The 21,468-nt window shown below is 29.8% G+C and overlaps 1 protein-coding gene across 1 annotated transcript in view; it reads left to right on the forward strand.

The window, feature by feature from the left end:
* Nucleotides 1–3,623, forward strand: part of LOC101497407 (protein CHROMATIN REMODELING 19) — an 11,621-nt gene extending 7,998 nt beyond the window's left edge. The window contains exons 9-12 of the mRNA XM_004498150.4: nucleotides 2,143–2,220; nucleotides 2,318–2,454; nucleotides 2,713–2,931; nucleotides 3,058–3,623. Of these exons, the coding sequence (XP_004498207.1) occupies nucleotides 2,143–2,220; nucleotides 2,318–2,454; nucleotides 2,713–2,931; nucleotides 3,058–3,217 (594 nt within the window). The 3' untranslated portion in view covers nucleotides 3,218–3,623. The remainder of the gene's footprint in view (nucleotides 1–2,142; nucleotides 2,221–2,317; nucleotides 2,455–2,712; nucleotides 2,932–3,057) is intronic.
* The last annotated feature ends 17,845 nt before the right edge of the window (nucleotides 3,624–21,468 follow it).

Consider the following 21,468-nt stretch of genomic DNA (forward strand, 5'->3'; position numbering starts at 1 on the left):
AGATTTATTTTTCATTTCTAGATTAAACAAATTATGAGATGTTTCTAAAATGAGTAAAAGAGTAATTGGAATATTATATGATCATTGATCATGTCATTCTTTCAAATTTTTAAAAACATCAAATATATGTTAAGATGTAGGCTTGGTTCTTCAAAACCTTCCTCTTCAAAACCCTTCAAAACTCAACTTCCAAACATATCATAAGTGTTTTATACTATTGATTTCTTGCTATTGTTTACTATGTAGTCGATTTAGATTTGCTAGTAACCATCTCATCAGTATTGAACAATTCCTTCGTCGATATTTTTTGTCATGTTACCTGTTAGAATATTAGAAAATATCTTATAATATCATTTATATTATGTTAGAGTATCTTAAATTATTTATTAGGATCAATTTATAATCATAGAGATATCTTAAAATATCTCTCATTATTATTATGATTTATTCTTGATTTAGGATTGAGTCTATGTTTCTCTATAAATAGAGATTATTATTGAGTCTTTTGTAATCAAGTCAACATTAAACTATTATCAATAATATTCAAACCCTTATTATTTTCTCTTCTCCTTTTCTCTAAAATCCCACAACTTCAACATGGTATCTAGAACTTATTTCGATCCTCCTTGAACAATTTTGCCGTTGTTCTGCTGCCGAGTTTCCAACAGTTAGGGACTATAATCATAGTTTCTCTTTTCCAATATTTCGACACGTGTCACTCGTTTTTGATTCAATTCGCTACTGCCGCCGCTGCCACTATTTTCGGCAAATTTTCCTGCGAATATCAGTCATTTCCAGATCAAGTTATGCCTGAAAGCGCGTCGCCAAAAGCCGTCACACGCGCTCTCATGTGCTGCTAATCTTTCATGCGAGTAGATCTGCCGCCGCCGTCTGCTGCCTGTCGTCGCTGCTGCCTTGTCTGCTACTTTTGTCTGCCATCACTACTGGAAAAGTTTTCTGACACAACCACTTTCATTGTGTGCGGAATCTCCCAATCTACACAACTTAGATTTCTTTTAGGTCAAAAGTTGCTCCACGCAGCTCATGTGCCTCCAAGATCCGCCGTGTTCATCCCACGCGCCGCCACCAACAGCCTCGAGCTCAGGCGCGTATGTCTGCCTTCCGGCATAATGTTTCAGTCGTCTAGATTGAGTTTTTCTTCCTGGTTCCAGATCTGTTTTATGTTTTTTCTTTCGAGCCACATGCATACAGTTTGACAATTTGTCCTAGATACACTAGCCCTATCTTTGGCTCAGATGTATTGGCCTTGCCTTTCTCTCCTTGAAGCATGTCTCTCTCTTTCCTTGAAGCAAATTCAAGTTTAAATATTTTGAGTCTCTGATATTATTGGTTTGAAACTTCCAAATGTAGTTTTTTAGAAGGACGGACTTTGCTTTGTTCAATTGCTTGTCATGGATTTCTCTCATGTTGATGATCATTCAGGCTATCTAGCTAGGCTATATTTATAGCAATTCTCTCCGACTTCACCTGCATCCCTGAATTTCTTTTCCATTCTTTTTATTATTTTGCAGAGCAAAACATTGTTTTCTTGTAAGCTCGAGGGGGAGTGTTAGAATATTAGAAAATATCTTATAATGTCTTTTATATTATATTAGAGTATCTTAAATTATTTATTAGGATCAATTTATAATCATAGAGATATTTTAGAATATCTCTCATTATTATTATGATTTATTCCCGATTTAGGATTGATTATATGTTTCTCTATAAATAAAGATTATTATTGAGTCTTTTGTAATCAAGTCAGCATTAAGCTATTATCAATAATATTCAAACCCTTGTTATTTTCTCTTCTCCTTTTCTCTAAAATTCCACAACTCAACTCCCAAACATACCCTAAGTGTTTTATACTATTGATTTCTTGCTACTGTTTACTATGTAGTCGATTTAGATTTGCTAGTAACCATCTCATCAGTATTGAACAATTCCTTCGTCGATATTTTTTGTCATGTTACCTTTTCTGTTACTCATGCCTAGTTGCATTCTTATCATTATACTTGCAAACATGTAGGTCTGTTTAATAGGTACAAGCATTATCATTAATTTAGCTTGTTGATAGTTGTTGTTTCTGCTTATTGTTGGCTTAAAATTGAAGCTGCAACTTTTTTATTTGATTTGCAGCTCTTACTTCATTACGGTATCAATGATAAAAAGGGGATCCTTTCAAATAAGTATGTTATGCTTTCTGCAAAATGTCGGGTAAGATTTTTGTAACTCTAGTTCTTGTAATTGACTACTGTTTTTGGAATGATTATTTGCATGGTATGCTGAGATTGAGCTACTCTGGATAATGTAGGCTTTAGCAGAACTTCTTCCATCGCTTAAGAAGAATGGTCATCGTGTCTTGATCTTTAGTCAATGGACATCAATGCTTGATATATTAGAGTGGGCTTTGGATGTCATTGGGTTGACCTACAAACGGCTTGATGGAAGGTAATACTGTTTATGACATTAAAACTTTCTTCACAATCAAATGATGTATAGTTTATGGCGCGATGTATGGTTTTTTTGTCTGCTTTTCTTTACCTTTTCAAATAGTTTCAACTATTTTATGCTATAGTGTCTAGCATGATTTTCAAAATCAAATCTTCATTATCGATTTTTACTTAGTAGCATGACTGAAATGTGCACCATTTCAAGTATTTTTCACTACATGCTGCTTTCTTACTCTTTGCTATTTGATTGCCACAGCACACAGGTAGCAGAGAGGCAAACTATAGTCGACACGTTCAATAATGATACTTCAATATTTGCATGCTTGCTTTCCACGAGAGCCGGTGGACAAGGTTTAAATTTAACTGGAGCTGATACAGTTGTGATTCATGACATGGATTTTAATCCACAAATTGATAGACAAGCAGAAGATCGCTGTCATCGAATTGGTCAAACCAAGCCTGTAACCATATATAGGTATTTGTCGATTCACTCCCTTCATTTCCATTAACATTCAACAAAAGTACTAAACCACGACGCCTTAGTATTGGTTCTTTTTGACTGTTCTGGCTGATTGTTTAATAATGATGTATTCCATTACAGGCTGGTGACAAAGGGAACAGTTGATGAAAATGTGTATGAGATTGCTAAGAGAAAGCTAGGATTAGATGCCGCTGTTCTTGAGTCGATGGAAGAGGTCAGCGAAGGAAACATGCCTGAGAAGACTATGGGAGAGATATTGTCTGCAATTTTGTTGAGTTAAAATATTGAGCCAAAGAAAACGTTTAGTTTGATTTATCATTCATCATCCGCCTTCTACTACATTTTCTCTCTAGGTTTGCATTTCTTTCCTTTATTACTGATCTTAAATATCCATTTAGAATTGCAACAAATTGGCCACCCTTGCAATTGCTGCAAAAGAAATCTTGCCGCCCTAGAACTCAGTTAGATTGCCAAATTGATGTACATTAGTCTTTGTTCATGTATTGATGACATGAATGATCTCTATAGGTAGATAATCGATAGGAGAATTAGTATAAAGAATCACGGTAGAAGTTAGCAAATTGGTTTGGCATTACTCTTGAACAAAGTTTTTAAGCCGCAAACTTTGTTCATTGTTAATTGTAGTGTATTGAATATTTAAACATTCAAGTCCCAACTTTTTATTAGTCTGTTGTGTTGGTTCTACTTGTTCTAATGAAAACACAAACATATTTCTTAATTTTCTCGGGTCATCTGCATTACAAGAAATGTAAACTCAACATATCAAAATGTTGTAGGCGGAAGAATGATAAGCATAAAACACACGCAACTGCCAAATTTCAGATTTGAATTTGTGTAAAAATATTCAACTTAATAATATCAGTTTTAACATACGCATTTGTGAAACAAAGCATGCCATCTAAAAATAGTTATGCAAGTATTCACGACACTTGGTTATCACCTTTATTTCAAAGAAAAAAGTTATTTCACTCACAATAACTATTTTGAACAAGAAATTTTATACTCAGCCTTGATATTTTCCCTTTCAGCATACCTCTTTAATAAAGGCAATCTTCCTATCGTAAAGAATCGTGTATGGTATTGCTATAATTTTGGAATGGGGCAGCACTTCCACTCATTTTTTTTTTCTTCCGGATCTTACAAGTGAGCTTTTAATAAGGGTTACCCAGATGCTGGTAACTTTTGACCGCATTTTACCACATGCATTTGATTTAACATTTAATAAAATTTAAATAAATAAGCTAGTGTATATAACTTACATCAATAATGCACTTTTATATTAACTTTTGTTTGTGATGGACAGTGACAAACAAAGAAATTCTCTAGTTTTTGTGTCTTGGCATCCAATATGCTGTTTTTAATTTGTATAACTTGTCTATAGCTGAATTTGGGAATGAGTCCAAGCAATGGAAACGAAACCCCACGTTGATATATGTAGACAAATTCAATTTGCGCGAGTGTTTCCTCATAAAACAAGAGTTGTGTCGAAACAAAGAGTTGTAATGAGACAAGTTACGAAAGAAAGAGGAAGGAAGCCAAAAACTGTTACTTGTTATGTCATTCTTGCTAAAGTTTTTACGTACAACAAGATTTCAGTTTACGTCAACTTGATAATGCTACTCACGAAAATCATCATCGATTTTCTCTCTCTTTTTCTAATTTGGCTTTGAGTTGAGTAGCTTCCTCTTTCTCTCAACAAAGTTGATTCTCTATCAGAAAGGTAGCAAGTTTACCTCCGTGAAAAGATCCTTTAACGTAAAAAACGGCTTTTTGTTGTTTCTGTCACAAGAGTACTTCGGCACAGTCAAAGTAACAGCTCAAGGTCAAAAACATATTTACTCATTTTTTTTTTAAATTATAAAAAATTAATTAAAATAAATAGAATTCATTTAAATTATAAAATTAATTAAAAAGTACACATATGTAGTTCAAATACGGATAAAATATATGTATTTTTTTGCTAATATTTAAAGTTGAAGGAGGTTTTGTTTTGATGAAAATCAATTCAAGTTTCAAAATATATACAAGTCGTTAGGGAATATCTCTACATTCAAATTGGGGGCAACTGTCCCTACTACTTATTTATTTTGTTATAAAAAATAAATCATTTTTATTTACTTTTTAATATTTTTGCTCCTATTGAGAATCAAGTGTTGACCACAATATTCACTGAATAATTTTATTTGTAAAGAATTAAATATACAATAGTATGCAAGATAAAATTATAAATAATTTTTTAGTCACATACTAAAAGATAATCATTTGATAGTGCCAAATGAAAAAATATCATACAACAACTATAAAATAAAAATATTAATTATATATAATTTGTAGATGCTTAAGTTTCTTCAATTTTTGGGGTAAAACATAACACAATTAAAAATATCTCCTAATTTTTTCTTAACGATTATTATACCAGTTACGCATATTTTTACATAAATATGTGGTGGAAATTAACAGATACATTCAAAGAGATAGAATACTATATATATATATTGATTCTTGAAGGAGGACTCTACTACCATAAAATGAAGCTACATGGAATTAAGAGTTGAAACATTCTCAGCCTTGTTTTTTGAAAGCCACTTTTTTCTCATATAAATAAGGAATTGTAAAGAATTGAACATCCTCAGCCTTGAGCGACCACTTTATATTTTTATACATGTCTTAGAGAGAAAGAGGTTACAAGTGATTATTTGATATATAAATTATGAGTGTATCATTCCTTACAATTTATTAAGTGAGAACGTATTCTTAGGTAATAACATATTGAGATAAATTACAAATGCTTGTATAATCTTATATACGGTAAAGAATATATTTATTGATATAGTTTCTGGGCGTAGTAAAAAGATTTCAAACCACGTAAATGTTCCTGTTTTAATTTTATCTTTATGATGTTTATTAATCTTTGGCATGCATGTACTTGTTTGTTCAATAATGATATCAAAACAAATGGTTCAAGGTGACCAGTTTAGAGCCAGTGGTTCAATTAGATGATCACTTCAAACAAATATTGAAGTTCAATAAAGTTGGTGGTGGATTCATGTAAATATTCTTATATTAAAAATCTTCTTGATAATATGGAGATGAGTTGTCGCATTTTGTTGGTTGTTTCTATTAAATATTCATGCATGAATGTTGAGATCATAGCTATGGGTGGAAATAATAGGCTAAAGATCTGGACCATCAAAATACTTAGTCCCCATCTATTTAAAATCTTAAGGAATAAAGTTTGCGAGTTAGAGCTCATATATTTTTCATTTAGTTAATTTTTTTCTTTTTTGTCAATTTGAGACTAACAATTTACAATTAGAGGAAGTTCTTGAAATGTAAATGTGAATGGTTAACTCATATTGACTAAGAATGAGTTAAATTAATGTGTTATATTTTGTAGTTTTTAATCTGTATAGGTCCTATTGAGTCATCTCTTGTGCTATGTATCAACAAATTTTTCTTTTGCAACAAAAAAAAAATTCCTTAAATATTTAGATGGAGAAATAGAGATATTCTATTTTTGTATCATCTTTTGATTCAAAACTCTCCATTACACTCTACATTAAAATTTATATATTAAAATGTCCTATTTTTTTTTTACTTTTGGGTTGTAGAGATGCGACCACTGAAAGATATATATTTTTTCTCCAATAGGACCATTTATTGCTTTTTATTTTCTTATTTATTTATTTATTTATTTATAACAAATAATTAACTGTTAATTTAATAAATAAAAAATAATAAAAATAATTAAAAAAACTAAATTATATTAATAAAATCAAACACATTACATCTAATGAAAGAACAAAAACTACATTAAATTTAATATGGTTGAGTAGATATGTAAAAATAAATAACGATTTAAAATATTTTAATAACTATCTCTTATTTATCTGGAATAGACTGTAAAATAAGAGGGAAAATATGAGAGAATTGTTAAAATAATATATCAAGTTATTTGTTTTGACACATCTATTCAATCGTGATGTATTTTTTCCATTAAATATAATTTGTTTGACTTTATTAATGTAATTTATTTTTTAAATTATTTTATTATTCTTATTTATTAAATTAACAATTAATCCTTTATTATAAAGAATAAAATAAAAGGCAATAGGTGGTTGCATCTTCGCGATGGGACGTCTATTAAAAAAGAAAATCTAATTGCATCCCTCACTTACATCTTCTTAAAAATCAAAGAAAATAATATATTTTGACATATAAATTTTAATGTAAAATAAAATAGAGAATTTTAAATAGAAAGAGTATATAAAAGAAATTTACCTGGAGCTATAATGTTAAAATATTCTAAAAATCATAATCATTTGCCCCTCCCCACCCGTAATTTGAAGATTAATTTAATTTTAGAAATATAGATCATATAAAAATTATTTACACTATTAATAAATATTACACATAACAAAACTAAATAATAATTAATTTTTCAAAAAGAAAGAAAACTAAAATTTAAAATTTAACATATATATATATATATATATAAATATAATATAAATATAAAGGGATGCTAAGGTCATATTCTCAAATACATTCTTTTAACTATACTCTCACACGTGAAGTCACATTAAAAGATTTAAAACTTTTTCTTTTATTTTTTTTAATTTGAACTGAACTGTTTATCTTCTCCACTCTCACCAACAACTGTTTCTACACACTCATCAAAAACACTTTTCATTGCACCTTATTCTTCAATTAAAAGAAGTTCTTGGTGTAACCAATAGACTTGTATTTTTGTTCTTTTTCTCCACTCACTATCATCGTCAAAATTAGTTGTATTGTTCATCAAAGTCACCATTATCCAATGCCTAAAACATAGCAATATCAAAGTAGAATATACACAAGATGCTAAACATACAACAAACACCATTTCCACATAATTGTTAAATTGCTTAAATATCAATTTCATTTTCGTTCTCAGCACAATATTTGCCTTTTCCGTAAATGCAAAAACCTAAATAGACAAACACATTAAATAAGTTTGCAACTATAAAAATTTGATATTGCACGATACCCATTTTAAAATAAAAACAGAAACCTTAAAATTTTTGAAATGAATATCTATAAATGAATTCTCAACAACATAGGAGCTGTGGAGAAGAAAAGCAGTATTAAATTTAAAAAAAAAAAGTGTTGTTGTCTTTTCACCAATAGAACTGGTTATAGGTAAATGAATTAAAAAAAAAAGTTGACGTGGCTTCATATGTGAGAGTGTCTTTGATGGCATGACCTTAATATTTCCGATGATAAATTGGTTATAGGAGTATGAAATAAGTTATACTTTTTAATAGTTTAATATAAATGATGAATTTTATTAATTTACTTTTGATTATTGATATGATATATTAATATTTAAATATATAAACTTTTATATAAATTCAAAATACATAATTATGTAATTTATATATATATGTTTATTTATATTTTTTAAAAATTTATTATATATTTATTTGAAATTAATTAATGAAATATGAAATAATTTTAAAATTTTATAAAAATTTGTGAAATTGATCTACTCACTATTTTTTTTTTTATTTGAAGATTGAATTAGTAACATATACCATTTATATTAAGTCATAAAATGAAATAACTCACAACGAAACAAAATTACTCTTAAAGTCAACGAATATCCATTCTATCTATATATATATATATATTTAGAAAACCATAAATATAAATAAATTTTAAGAATTTACAACATAATATTTTGAATTAAATACAAATAAGTCTATGAATTAACTATACAATTAGACGTGCAAATACATCACTTTTCATTTTCAGTTCATGCCTTTTTTATTTGTTTTTAATTCCTACAAATATATATTTTTTAATTTTGATCCTTAATATTTTAATTTTAATTTTAATCCTTATAAATATACATCTTTTTATTTTTGGCCCATGTAAATATCATTTTAGGTTTTGTTTAGAGGGATTAAAATTCAATATACTACATATTACATATTACATGTACTAATTTTAATATAAATAATTTTGACAATGATTTTAAAAACAAAATACCAAGGACTAAGAGTATAATTTTACAACCAATTATGTTTATGATTTTAGATATAATCAAATTAAAAATAAAATATTTCTATTAATTTGTCAATAGTTTTTTCTTTTGTTAAACAAAAATATTATTAAAAGGTGTACAAGAGATATTCAAATCAATTACAGACGACTGTGATTAATTGACACTACAAAATATAACTGTCGGTGTATATGAGTAAAATCCAAAGACCAAATAAAAAATATATATTGATTGAGACCAAATATTTTTTTATTAGGATTTAAAGGAAAAAAATATTTACAAAGACTAAATAATTTTATTTATATATTTTAAAATAAAATACTGTCTAGAATAGTCATTTCTGAATTTTTGTTTTTACAAAATAACCTTTGTCAAACTAGATTAATAATTTCCTAGTAAGTTTTCTCTACATAATAAAAGAAAAATAGCAAAGCTTTCTTTAATTATTACTCTAACTTTTATTTTAATAGAAATATTATTACTGATCACTTGTGAGAGTTAATTTCACGGTTCTTTCTTGTACCCCACTTGAGATCTGTGACTTCTGCAAAGGACCTCGTGACTTACATGCTGAACGCAAATTTGGTTAAATAAAAGAAAACATTAATAGTAATTTTGGTCCAAAATATGTAAACTACTGTTGCTGTAATTAAAAAATAAAATTATAAAACACTTACGAGTATCTATGTGCTTCTTTCAATAATTTCATTCATATATTCTATTGAAAGAAACATTAGATGATAAAATTATATAATAAATGAAGTCTAAATTGACAAATGAAAAAAATATAATTTTTTTTATCTATATTATTTGAAAATTGAGGTTAGTGATATACTCCTCCGAATGATAGTATAAAAAAAATACGAATACCATTTACCTTTTTGGTACGTATACATGCGAATATTAATTACGATGTATCGTTTTCCATTTTATAAACGATTGTGGTTTGTTTGGGTACTTTCGCCCACACCATGTTTCAAAATTGAGGTTCCACCGAAAAGGTACCACACATAAGAGGGACCACAACTTCATGTGTCCTTCTAATGTCAAATCACTCACTTGTGTTACTTACAACAAGCAACTCACATGTCTGCATGTGTTTTCTCTATCGTTTCCTTTTCTTATTCCTATTTCCACTAATTGCCATAATCAACCATACCATTAGTCATTTATGTTAGTCACAATAAAATCAGGAAACACCAAAGAGGGTTACACAAAAGATGTGGGAAATAGATACTTGATATAATGTTAGATATAAGAGGTTTTGAGAAGAAATAAAGAAGAGAAAAACTCTATGCTTTTTTTTTTTGAATGAACTCAAAATATCCTCATCAAATTTTGAACACTAATTATGAATTAAAGTGGAAAACCAAATCATAGTGAAAAATAATTTTTGTGTGCAACAAAGTGTATCGTACTAATTACTAAAGTAAGTAAATTGAATAACTTTTGTAACAAAAAAAAAAAAAGCAAGAATACAGTTTAACAATAACAAAAGTTAAACTAGGATTCATATTGGAAACAACCGACTAGCGGCCTCCAGCTATTCTCATCTCTTCCTTTTTGATCGTCTTCTCTGGTTTTCACCAACGAAAAGGGAATTTATGGATAGTTTTTGTTCCAAAATAATCCATTTGAATAATTTTTTATGTTTATTTATTTATTTATATATATATATATAAATAAAAAAACATAAAAAATTATATAAATGGATTATTTTGGACAAAAAACTATCCATAATTTTATTTATAGTTTTTTTTTCGTGGTTTCATTGTTAAACGTGTTTATGGTGCAAAAACTAAACTGCATTGGACCATATTAATGGTTTGGTTCAGTTATTGAAAAATATTTTTAAATCAAGTTCAGTGCAGTTCTGAACCGGTTTAAAACTAGTTTATAAATATAAACTACTTTAATATTTTAAACAAATTTTTAGTTAAAATTAATTTTAAAAAAGTTATTCAGAAAAGAATTTTAAAATTCTTTTCATAAAAAAACTATCAGTATTTTTTCGAGAAAAATAAATGTAAAAAGTTTCTTGATAAAAAAGTTTTTGAAAAAAGAATTTCGAAGTTCTTTTGGCAATTTTTTTTTGATTTTTTTAAAGAAAAGTAGATATAAAATAATTCAAGAAAAAAGTTTCGATTTTTATTTCAAAAAAAAAATTGAAAATTTTTCAGAAAAAAAATATTTTCGATTTTTCTTAAAAAATTTTGAAGAAAAAAATGATTTAATTTTTTTTTCGAGAAAAATAAGTTTATAAAATTTTATAAGAAAAAAAATCTAAATTAAGGTTATTTTTTTTTAAATTGTTAAACTAGTTTTTGAATAAAGTTTGATTAACTAAATTGTTTTAAATATGTGGTCCAATTCATGAATTATTTAAATTGGTTTTTTGTTGTACAATGCAATCCAATTTATCAATATGGTTCAATTAATCATATTTTTGCACACCCCTATTCGTCGTCTTTGTGCCACGCTAAGTTTGTTCGTCGTCTAAGTGCAACGCTTTGGTTTTTCGTGTTGTTGCAGTGTTCTTTGGTACAATTTGATAGACCAGCTTCAATCAAGTACAAACTCAATCAATAATTTTGACGCTATCAAAGTTATATATCTAGATGCATGAGTATTCCGAACACCTCAATTTTATTATTTTGTAGGCATTATCACATTTGTAGATGTTTTGTTGTTGAATATTAATAACCTAAATGCTGTGAGTTTGTTTGTAGATTCATCATTTTTAGATTTAACGACATTGAATTACAATATTCTTGATCATTGTAATTTCTATCAATTAATGAATGAATATCATTTTTTCTTCCAAAAAATAATAATAATTAGGATTCATATATCCTCTCTTCTATGCTATCATACTCTCAAATTTTTTATTAATACAATGAAGTTTATTCATCAAAAACTCAATCGAATAAAAGGGGTTAAGAAAAATTCTTTTACATAAAACCCTTTTATTTGATAAAAATTCCTAATCTTTTACATAAAACCCTTTTATTTGATAAAAATTCCTAATTTATGATTAGTTATGATTTAAATAAAATATTAATAGAAGCGATTATTTACACAATCATCTTCTCATATTCCTATGGATACTATGCTCATTGACAATGATCACAATTTTCGATTATTACTACCCATCTTTCAAATGTGAATGTTGTGAAAAACGGAGATCAATGGGTAATTAAACCAAGACAGTTCTTGGTTTTGCCCAGAAAAATGCATAATGATTGAAACAGAAAACAAAGATTGATCAACCCAATATCAAGAACGTTCTTCGTTTTCTGACTGAAACGAAGAATGATCAATTTTAAGTAGAATTTAAAACTTGTAATGCTAAAATGAACACACACACTTGTTAGCCCAATTCAAAGATTAACTCCTACGTCTGGGGGCTAGATTCAACTTGAATTATCACTTATAATGAGATGAAAACGATTACAAAGATATTCACTTATGCTACCAGTTTTTCACAATTTTTGGGAAAAACTACAACTTTGCACTCTATCTCTATGAAATCTCCCTATGTTTTTGCTAGCATTGCTTTTGCTTATATACAATTAGTTTACAGTTTTGGAGTAACAAACTAACTAACTAACTAACTAACTAACGCAGTTACAAGTAGATACAACTAACTAAATTAACTACCCAAAAAACAGTTTGACTTCTTAATTGAGTACAACTTTTAACAATTCTCCACATTGGTACCAAGTGATAAACTTCAGCTTGTGATTCTTCAAATCAGATCCTCTTAGTCCTTGGTCTCAGTTTTTGGGATTGATATTAAGCAAATTCAAACAGTGCCTGAACTTGCTAAGTGTGACAAGTTTTGTAAACATGTCTGCTGGATTGTCACTTATGTGCACCTTTCTCACATTTATCTCACCCCTTTCAATGACATCCCTGATAAAATGTAACCTGGTGTCTATATGTTTGGTTCTTTCACAATTTATGCACACCGACTCTTGTTTAACACCAAGTTCAGTGATCAATCCTCTCAGCCAAATTTCTTCTTTCACAACTTCAATAAGAGCAACATATTCTGCTTCTGTTGTTGATGATGCCATTATGTGTTGAAGATTAGCTTTTCAACTGATTGTGTTGTTAAACATTGTGGACACATATCCTATAAGAGATCTTCTTCTATCTAAATGTCCAACAAAATCAGAGTCTACAAATCCTTGGACTGGTTTTGATGTTTCTGAACTTTTGTTGTATTTCAAACACATGCTTTGAGTTCCCTTTAGGTACCTTAGAATCCATTTGACAGCTTGCCAATGACTCATCCCCGGGTTTCCCGTAAACCTTCTCGTGACACTTACAACATGAGTAATGTCTGGCCTTGAGCAGACCATAACATACATGATACTCCCCTATGGCACTTGCATATGGTATATTCTTCATGTTTTATGCTTCCAGATTTGTGTTTGGTGACATGGCTGAAGAAAGCTTGAAAGGAGCTGCTAGTGGAGAGCTTACTGCCTTTGATTCACACATATTGATTCTATTTAGAACCTTTCCAATGTAGCTAGCTCTCTTGGAAAATTATCAATTTTCCTTGCTATATGATTCTGATGATTTTCATTCCTAAGATCCTCTTGGTTGTCCCCAAGTCCTTCATCTCAAATTCTTTCTTTAGCTGACACTTTAATTTTTCTATTTCTTTCATACTTTTAGATGCTATTAGCATGTCATCAGCATATAGAAGCAAGTAAACGCATGTGGCTGATGATACTTGTTTATACTACACACAACTATCAAAATTGATTCTAGCATACCTTTGAGTGAGCATAAATGACTCGAATCTCAAATATCATTCCTTGGTGATTGCTTTATCCCATAGAGCGATCTCTTTAGCAAGCAGACCAATCCTCATTTCCTTGAGTCGTAAAGCCATCTGGTTGTTGCATTAAGATTGTTTCATTCAGATCACCATGGAGAAATGTTGTTTTGACATCCATTTGCTCCAATTCGATGTCAAAGTGTGCTACTATGACTAGAATTATCCTTATAGACGCATGCTTGACTATAAGAGAAAATATTTCGATGTAGTCTACACCTTCCCTTTGAGTGAACCCCTTTGCTACTAGCCTTGCTTTGTGTAACACCCCGGCCATTACCGTTACCGTCGATGCTACCTCACGACCTTCTCGCCCCCCTCTTTCCGCCCCCATTGGAAATCTGACGAGTTTTTGCCTTCTGTGGGATTCGAGCCCGGTACCTAGGGGATAAGTACCGCCTCCACACAGATCCCACTACCAATTGAGCCCCACGGAAGGCAAAAACTCGTCAGATTTCCAATGGGCGGAAAGAGGGGGGCGAGAAGGTCGTGAGGTGGCACCGCCGGTAACGGTAATGGCCGGGGTGTTACACTTTGAACCTGAGTGGTTCAACTCCTGATGCCTACAATTCTGGAGTTGGTTGGCTTGGGTATGAGTTCCAAAGTGTTGTTCTTATCCAATGATTTCATCTCCTCAGTCATAGCTAAAATCCATTTGTCTTTGTCTTGAGACCTGACAACTTCATTGTAGTTCCTGGGATCGTCTTGTATAATCTCTTCAGCAACATGTAATACATAGCTGATCATGTATGCAAGCCATATATTTGAGTGAGTTTTGTTGTTCTTCTTTCTCTATCCCTGATAAGGTTATAATCATCTGATTCCTGTTGCGAGAACATAACATGTTTTGTTGGGTTTGCATCAATCTTGGCTTGTTGTGCTTGTTGCGGTTATGAAGTCAAGAATGTTATTGATTTCTGTTAATCTTTCTTCTTTTCTGTGGCTGAAGTCAATAACGTTCTCCGTTTTTCTGCAACTTTCTCCACCTCAAGATCAAACCTCTCAGTTTTGTCTTGTTGAGTTTGCTGTTGTTCCAAGAATGTTCTCCATTTTTCTCCACCTCAAGATCAAACCTCTAATCTTCAATTTTATGTAGGACTTTATTCGCATAATTGTTTACAGACTTGTATAGCTCAACCTCATGAAACTTAACATCCCTGTTAATGATACATTTCCTACATTCAGGATACCATATCCTATAACCTTTCACACCACTTGGATATCTAACAAAATACCATTTCTTGTCTTGAGGGGCTAACTTTCGTTCATTTACATGGTAGTATGCAAAACATTCAAATACTTTTAGATGATTGTAGTTTGCAGCATGCCCTGTCCACATCTCTTGAGGGGTTTGAGTTCAATTTTAGTAGAAAGACTCAAATTTATCAAATAACAAGTTGTATGGACAACTTCTCCCCAAAATGTGCATGCATCCCTACATTCGACATAACGCATCTCATTCTTTCTATCAAGGTTCTATTCATACTTTCTGCTAGTCCATTTTGTTGAGGTGTGCTTCTTACAGTCCTATGTCTGTTCACACCATGAGCTTTGCAAAAACTAGTGAATTCCTCACTACATAATTCAAAACCATTATCTGTCATTAGAGTTTTAATCCTTTTGTCAGTCCTATTTTCAACCATAGACTTCCAATCTTTAAATGTTTTAAATGCTTCATCCTTACTTTTCAACAAGTAAATCCATATTTTTCTACTATAATCATTAAGAAATGCAATGAAATACTTGTTACCTCCATATGAAGCAACCTTTGCAGGGCCCCATAGATCACTATGAACATATTCCAGAATTTCTTTTGAACAATGTTTCCCTGTAGATAACTTGACCATATGCATCTTTCCATACACGCAATGCTCACAAAATTCAAGATCACTAATATTGTCCCCACATAACATGCCTTGTTTGTCCAGAACTTGCATCCCTTTTAGACTTACATGTCCCAGTCTTTGATGCCACAAGCTGGCTTTGCTTGATGTTTGTACTGCTACTGCTGACATTCCAATGATTGCTTGACCATTTAGAAGGTAGATTCCATGATCCGTTGTTCCCTTCATGGTTACGAATGATCCTTTTATGACTTTTAGAGTGCCTTTATCTGCTTTGTATGAACAACCAACTTCTTCCAACATTCCTAGAGAAATTAAATCACTATTCAGTTTTGGAACATGTCTAACCTTTGAAAAAATCTTCATGGTTCCATCTTCCAACTTCAGCTTGATTGAACCAATTCCAACATCAGTTTATTTGTAGTCAAGAAACCATAATCACCTTGCCTCCATCAGTTTATTTGTAGTCAAGAAACCAATCTCTATTTGAGGTCATGCAAAATGAACACCCTGAGTCAAGCACCCAATCATCATCCATGATTTTAGTTGAATTTGCCATAAGAACTTATGTGCTTTCATATCCATTAGAAGCTATAAATGCATTTCCATAACCATAATCACTATTTGATCCTTTATTTCCTTTCCAATATAGACATTCTTTCTTGAAGTGCCCCTCTTTCTTGCATATGAAACATCTCATTTTAGACTTGTCTTTTTCTTTATTCTTGAACTTATTATTCTGTTTTTGATTATTCTTCCATGCCTTAGCCTTGACAAACAATCCTTCACCACCACTACTTTCTTCTTTCCTATCTGACTTCCTCTTCAATTCTTTGGAGATTAGTGCAGATTGTACTTCTTCTAATGACAAAGAATCTCTACCATACAGAAGTGTATCACACAGATTTTCAAGAGAGCTTGGTAATGAATATATCAATAATAGGGCCTGATCCTCATCATCCAATTTTACATCAATATTTTCAAGATCTAACACAATCTTATTAAACTCATCCATATGATTTTCGATTGACCTCATAGGTTGCATCTTGAAAGTATATAATTTTTGTTTTAAGTACAAACGATTCTCTAATGATTTTGTCATGTATAAAGATTCTAATTTAAGCCAAATACCTGTTGCCGAGGTCTCCTTTGACACTTCCCTCAGAACCTTGTCTCTAAGACTCAAAATTAAAGCACTATAAGCCTTGTCCATGATATCCTTCTTCTCCTTTTCTGGTAGTGTGGATGCCATGTCTTTTTCTCCTCCTAGTACTCCTGTCAAACCTTGATGAACCAACAATGCTTTCATCTTGAGACGCTATAACCCAAAGTCATTATTTTCATCAAATTTTTCCAGTACATACTTTGTTGATGCCATCTTTCCTTTGAATCGAATACTCTCGTGCTCTTGATACCAGTTGTTGTAAAAAACGGAGATCAATGAGTAATTAAACCAAGACCGTTCTTGATTTTGTCCAGAAAAACGCATCATGATTAAAACAGAAAATGAAGATTGATCAGCTCAATGTCAAGAACGTTTTCCATTTTCTGACTGAAACAGAGAATGATGAGTTTTAAGCAGAATTTAAAACTTATAATAACAAAGATATGCACTTATGCTGTCAATTTTTCACAGTTTTTGGGAAAAACTGCATATTTGCATTCTATCACTCTGAAATCTCTCTCTGTTTTTGCCAGTCTTGCTTTTGCTTATATACAGTTAGTTTACATTTTGAGAGTAACAAACAAACTAACTAAAATAATTACAAGTAGTTACAACTAATTAATTTAACTACTCAAAAACAGTTTGACTTCTTAATTGAGTACCACTTGTAACAGTTAAGCATTCCTAAATTCAAATCACCAACGAGTAATTAAAAATAGCAATAAGAACGAAGATAAAAGCTAAATAATCCATGCTCTCCACCTGCATCAAAATCAATAATAAAATTAAGACATTCTTTACTTGTCTTTTTGTCTAATAGACTACTTTGGGAACCACCAACATCCCACTAAATGCCATCATAAAATAAAGTCGTATAATTCGATGATATATATAATTAAATCAATAACTAAACTCATCCTTTTATCTAATTGATCACAAAAGAAAATCATTTCCGAATTTTCTCCTCACTAAATCTTGTAAAGAAATTTGGAAAAATTGAAGTTTTTACACTTTGTAAAGTACTTGTTTATCTTCATTCACACACCCTTATACATGGCTATTTAATTAGATTTTTGAAGGGAAATAAAATCACCACAGTTTGATTCTTATATAATCCAACATTTGGTCCAGTGTAATATGTTTTTAAGTAAAATATATAACTCTAGTTATGCATCATGATTTTAAAATTAGAACTCTAACCAGAAAATGAATTATTATTGGACAAACATGTGAGGAGATTGTACTTGATTTAAATTGTTTAAAAATCACAACGTGGGGTCAAGCCGTTACCTAGCTAGTGGCTCATATAGAAATCTTTAATTAAAGAATAATGAGAAATCTGTAGCCTAAACAAATATATAACAATTCTCAAGCCTAATAATACTATAATAAAACATTGTTCATGCATCCAATTTAAGAGGGAAATCAATTGGGAAATGTCATATTGTTAATCTGAATATTTTGTGTAAGTTTGAATTTATAACCTCGCACACTATTTCATCATTAAAAAAAATAAAGTTTTTGTGACGGTTAAAAACCTTCACAAAGGAAGGAAGACATCCACATACACATTTGTGGTTGTCTTAAGAATCCACAAATAAGTCAATCACTAAAACAACTATAAAAATTAGTTTTTTTTATTACCATTTGTGAGAACTTAAAGCTTTCACAAAATTGACGAAAAAGTCTGCCGCAAATGATAAAATTATTTAAAAAAGTAAGCGTTTGTGAGAGTCAATGTTGCCACAAAATCTGTCTTTTGTGATGGTTTAGGCCGCCACAAAGGATGAAACGACAAAAAAAAAGTTTGCGAGGACTTCGACCGCCACAAATGTGTGACTTTATTAAAAAATAATTTTATAAAATTTGAAATTAATATTAATATAGTTTAAAAACTAAAAAAAAAATGAAAATAAAAAAAAATAAAAATAAAAATCAAAATAAATATTATATATAAAAATTAAAATGTAATCTTAATATTAATTAAATTATTACTACCAAACAAAATAAAACATTCCAAAATTAATAAATTATATCTTACAAACCAAAAATTAAACACACCATAATTAAATATTACCCGACGACAAAAGTCCCTCAAAAGTATTATTAACATGGTTTGAAATTCCAATTCATCTTCAAGTACACTACAATTCCAATTCCATAGCTGGTTGAGATTGATTTAAATCAGGTCTGGTCAAGCCTGCTGTTGGCATAGTTGATCGGTATAGATCTGCTTGAGGTTGATGAAGCTGTTGGGAAAATGACAGAATATACCGATAATTATTAAAATATTGTTGTTGTTGAAACATTGGTTGTTGTTGTTGGAAGGCGGAGTTTGGAGGATCCTGTTGTTTTTGTTGAAAATTTAGTAACGACGGCTGTTGTTGCTGGGAGTATTAAGAGTATTGTTGAAAGTATTGAGAGTATTTTCTGCTGCTGAAATAGTGGTTGTTGCTGCTGCTGGAATAACGGTTGTTGCTGCAAGTATTTAGGCATTGATTGTTGTTGTTGGTGACGCAAGAACTGCTGATGAAACACAAGAGGAAATGAAAATAACTACATTTTAATTTGAGTATAAATTTTAAAATTTTAATATTTTACTAGTACTTTTGTTGACAAATATTACTAATATTAAAATTTAAAAAAAATATTATACTCAATTTTAAAAATAATATATTAATCTACTTTCTAAAATAAAATGTTAAGTCTAAAAATATGTTATAACCATATAACAATAATAATTATATAAATTACTAATCTATATTTAAAATATATTACATACTAACATGATGTCGGGTAATGTGTGACTTGAAGTTTACAAACTACTAACAACTCTTTGCAATAAACACAATAGCACCACTGTCAAAATAAAAATTAAATTAAAAATAACATTAAAAAATAAATATAAAATTAAAACCTATCGAAATTCAACAGAGAAGGCAGAGGAAAAAGTTGAAAAAAAAATATTTGTAGAGAGAAGGTGGAGAAAAAATTTAGAGAGAAGGTAGATAGAAAATTTAGAGAGAAAGTAGAAATAAAAAAATGAGAGGAAAAGTGATATTTATAGGAGAACAATGAGCTTTTGTGGCAGCCAAAGCGGCTAGAAGTATCAACGGTAATGTGAGCCTTTGTGGCGGCCTTTACAGTTAGAAATGACTATATTTCTAGAGGCCAAAACAACCACAAGTGTCAATGGTACATTGGGCCTTTGTGGTGACATTTGCAGTCACAAACGATTGTCTTTGTGGTGACATTTGCAGTCACAAACAATGACTTTGTGGCGTCTTTTGCTATTATAAAAGTGTGATTTTGTGGCGGTCTAAACCCTCACAATGATCCAACATTGTGGTTTTGTGAGGGTATATGCCGCCACAAAATTCTGCTGAAATTTTCGAACAACCAAATCTATTGGGAGGACTTTTTTAACCACAAATAACAACCAATTTGAATTTTAGTATTTGTGAGGACTTTTTCGGCCAATAATTTGTGATAATTTTTTTTAACCACAAAATATTTTATAAGTTAACCACAAAATAAGTATTTTCTTGCAGTGTATCTACATAAAAAAAAATTGTTCATACTTTCCAAATTATATATTTGTTAATTAAACATTTGTATATGATTCAAAGCTTGATTCAGAAAACATTATTTATAACATGTAAATACATCTCTCATATAATAATTGTAAAACACATTTCATATAATGAAATATTAGTTTGAATTCAAAAAGTTAAAAATCATGTTTTTTTTTTTTTTTTTAATTAATGTGGTGAATTTTGTTTTCAACTTATATTTAAGAACGAATAAGAAAAAACATTATTTATAAGTAAACTATAGCGCATATTCTCTATCTATGCTAATTATTTCGATACATTTGAATTGAAAAAAAAAAAAAAAGAATGCTACAGAATTAATATAATTTTAAACTATTTTGAGATACTCATAATGTATTTCATTTTTTTTATATCTAAAAGTTGCAATGAAGGGTAGCACCAATGGCTGAAAATCCTTATTTGAAACAACAAAATTGATACCCTTTAAGATCAATACGTCAAATATAAAGTTATTTTAATTTTTTTAAACCCATTTTGATTTTTTTCAATTGGAGGAATAATCAACTTGCATGCGTTCAATGTGTCTGAAGTTTATCACACTATAAGAGTTTTGAGTACTTCTATACCCATTCAAATAAATTTGCTTATAAATAAATTTTTTGCACCTTTATCTTCACGTGAGACCTTATAGGATTTTTAGTGTTTTAAAAATGCCTATAAAATCAAATTAGAGATTAAAAATAAATAACTTTTTAAATCTAAACTCTATTTTTTTAATAAATAATATAAAATAATCACTAATCAATGACCTATTTATAAATAGATATGAATTATGGTTATAAAAAAAGTAGATGTCATTCTCATGTTTTTTCATAATACATGGTTACTGTTGATTTTATATTGAATTACCAAATCGACATATCCAAAATTGTTGAAAGAACCAACTTGATATTTTAATTAAAAATAAATAGAATAAAAAAAAACTATATTTGAATTATAATAACTGACAAATGATGGCAGGGAAAATAAGGGAAAAAACAAGTTGTGTGTGC

Source organism: Cicer arietinum, chromosome 4 (assembly GCF_000331145.2).
Source record: "Cicer arietinum cultivar CDC Frontier isolate Library 1 chromosome 4, Cicar.CDCFrontier_v2.0, whole genome shotgun sequence".
NCBI classification, from domain to species: Eukaryota; Viridiplantae; Streptophyta; class Magnoliopsida; order Fabales; family Fabaceae; genus Cicer; species Cicer arietinum.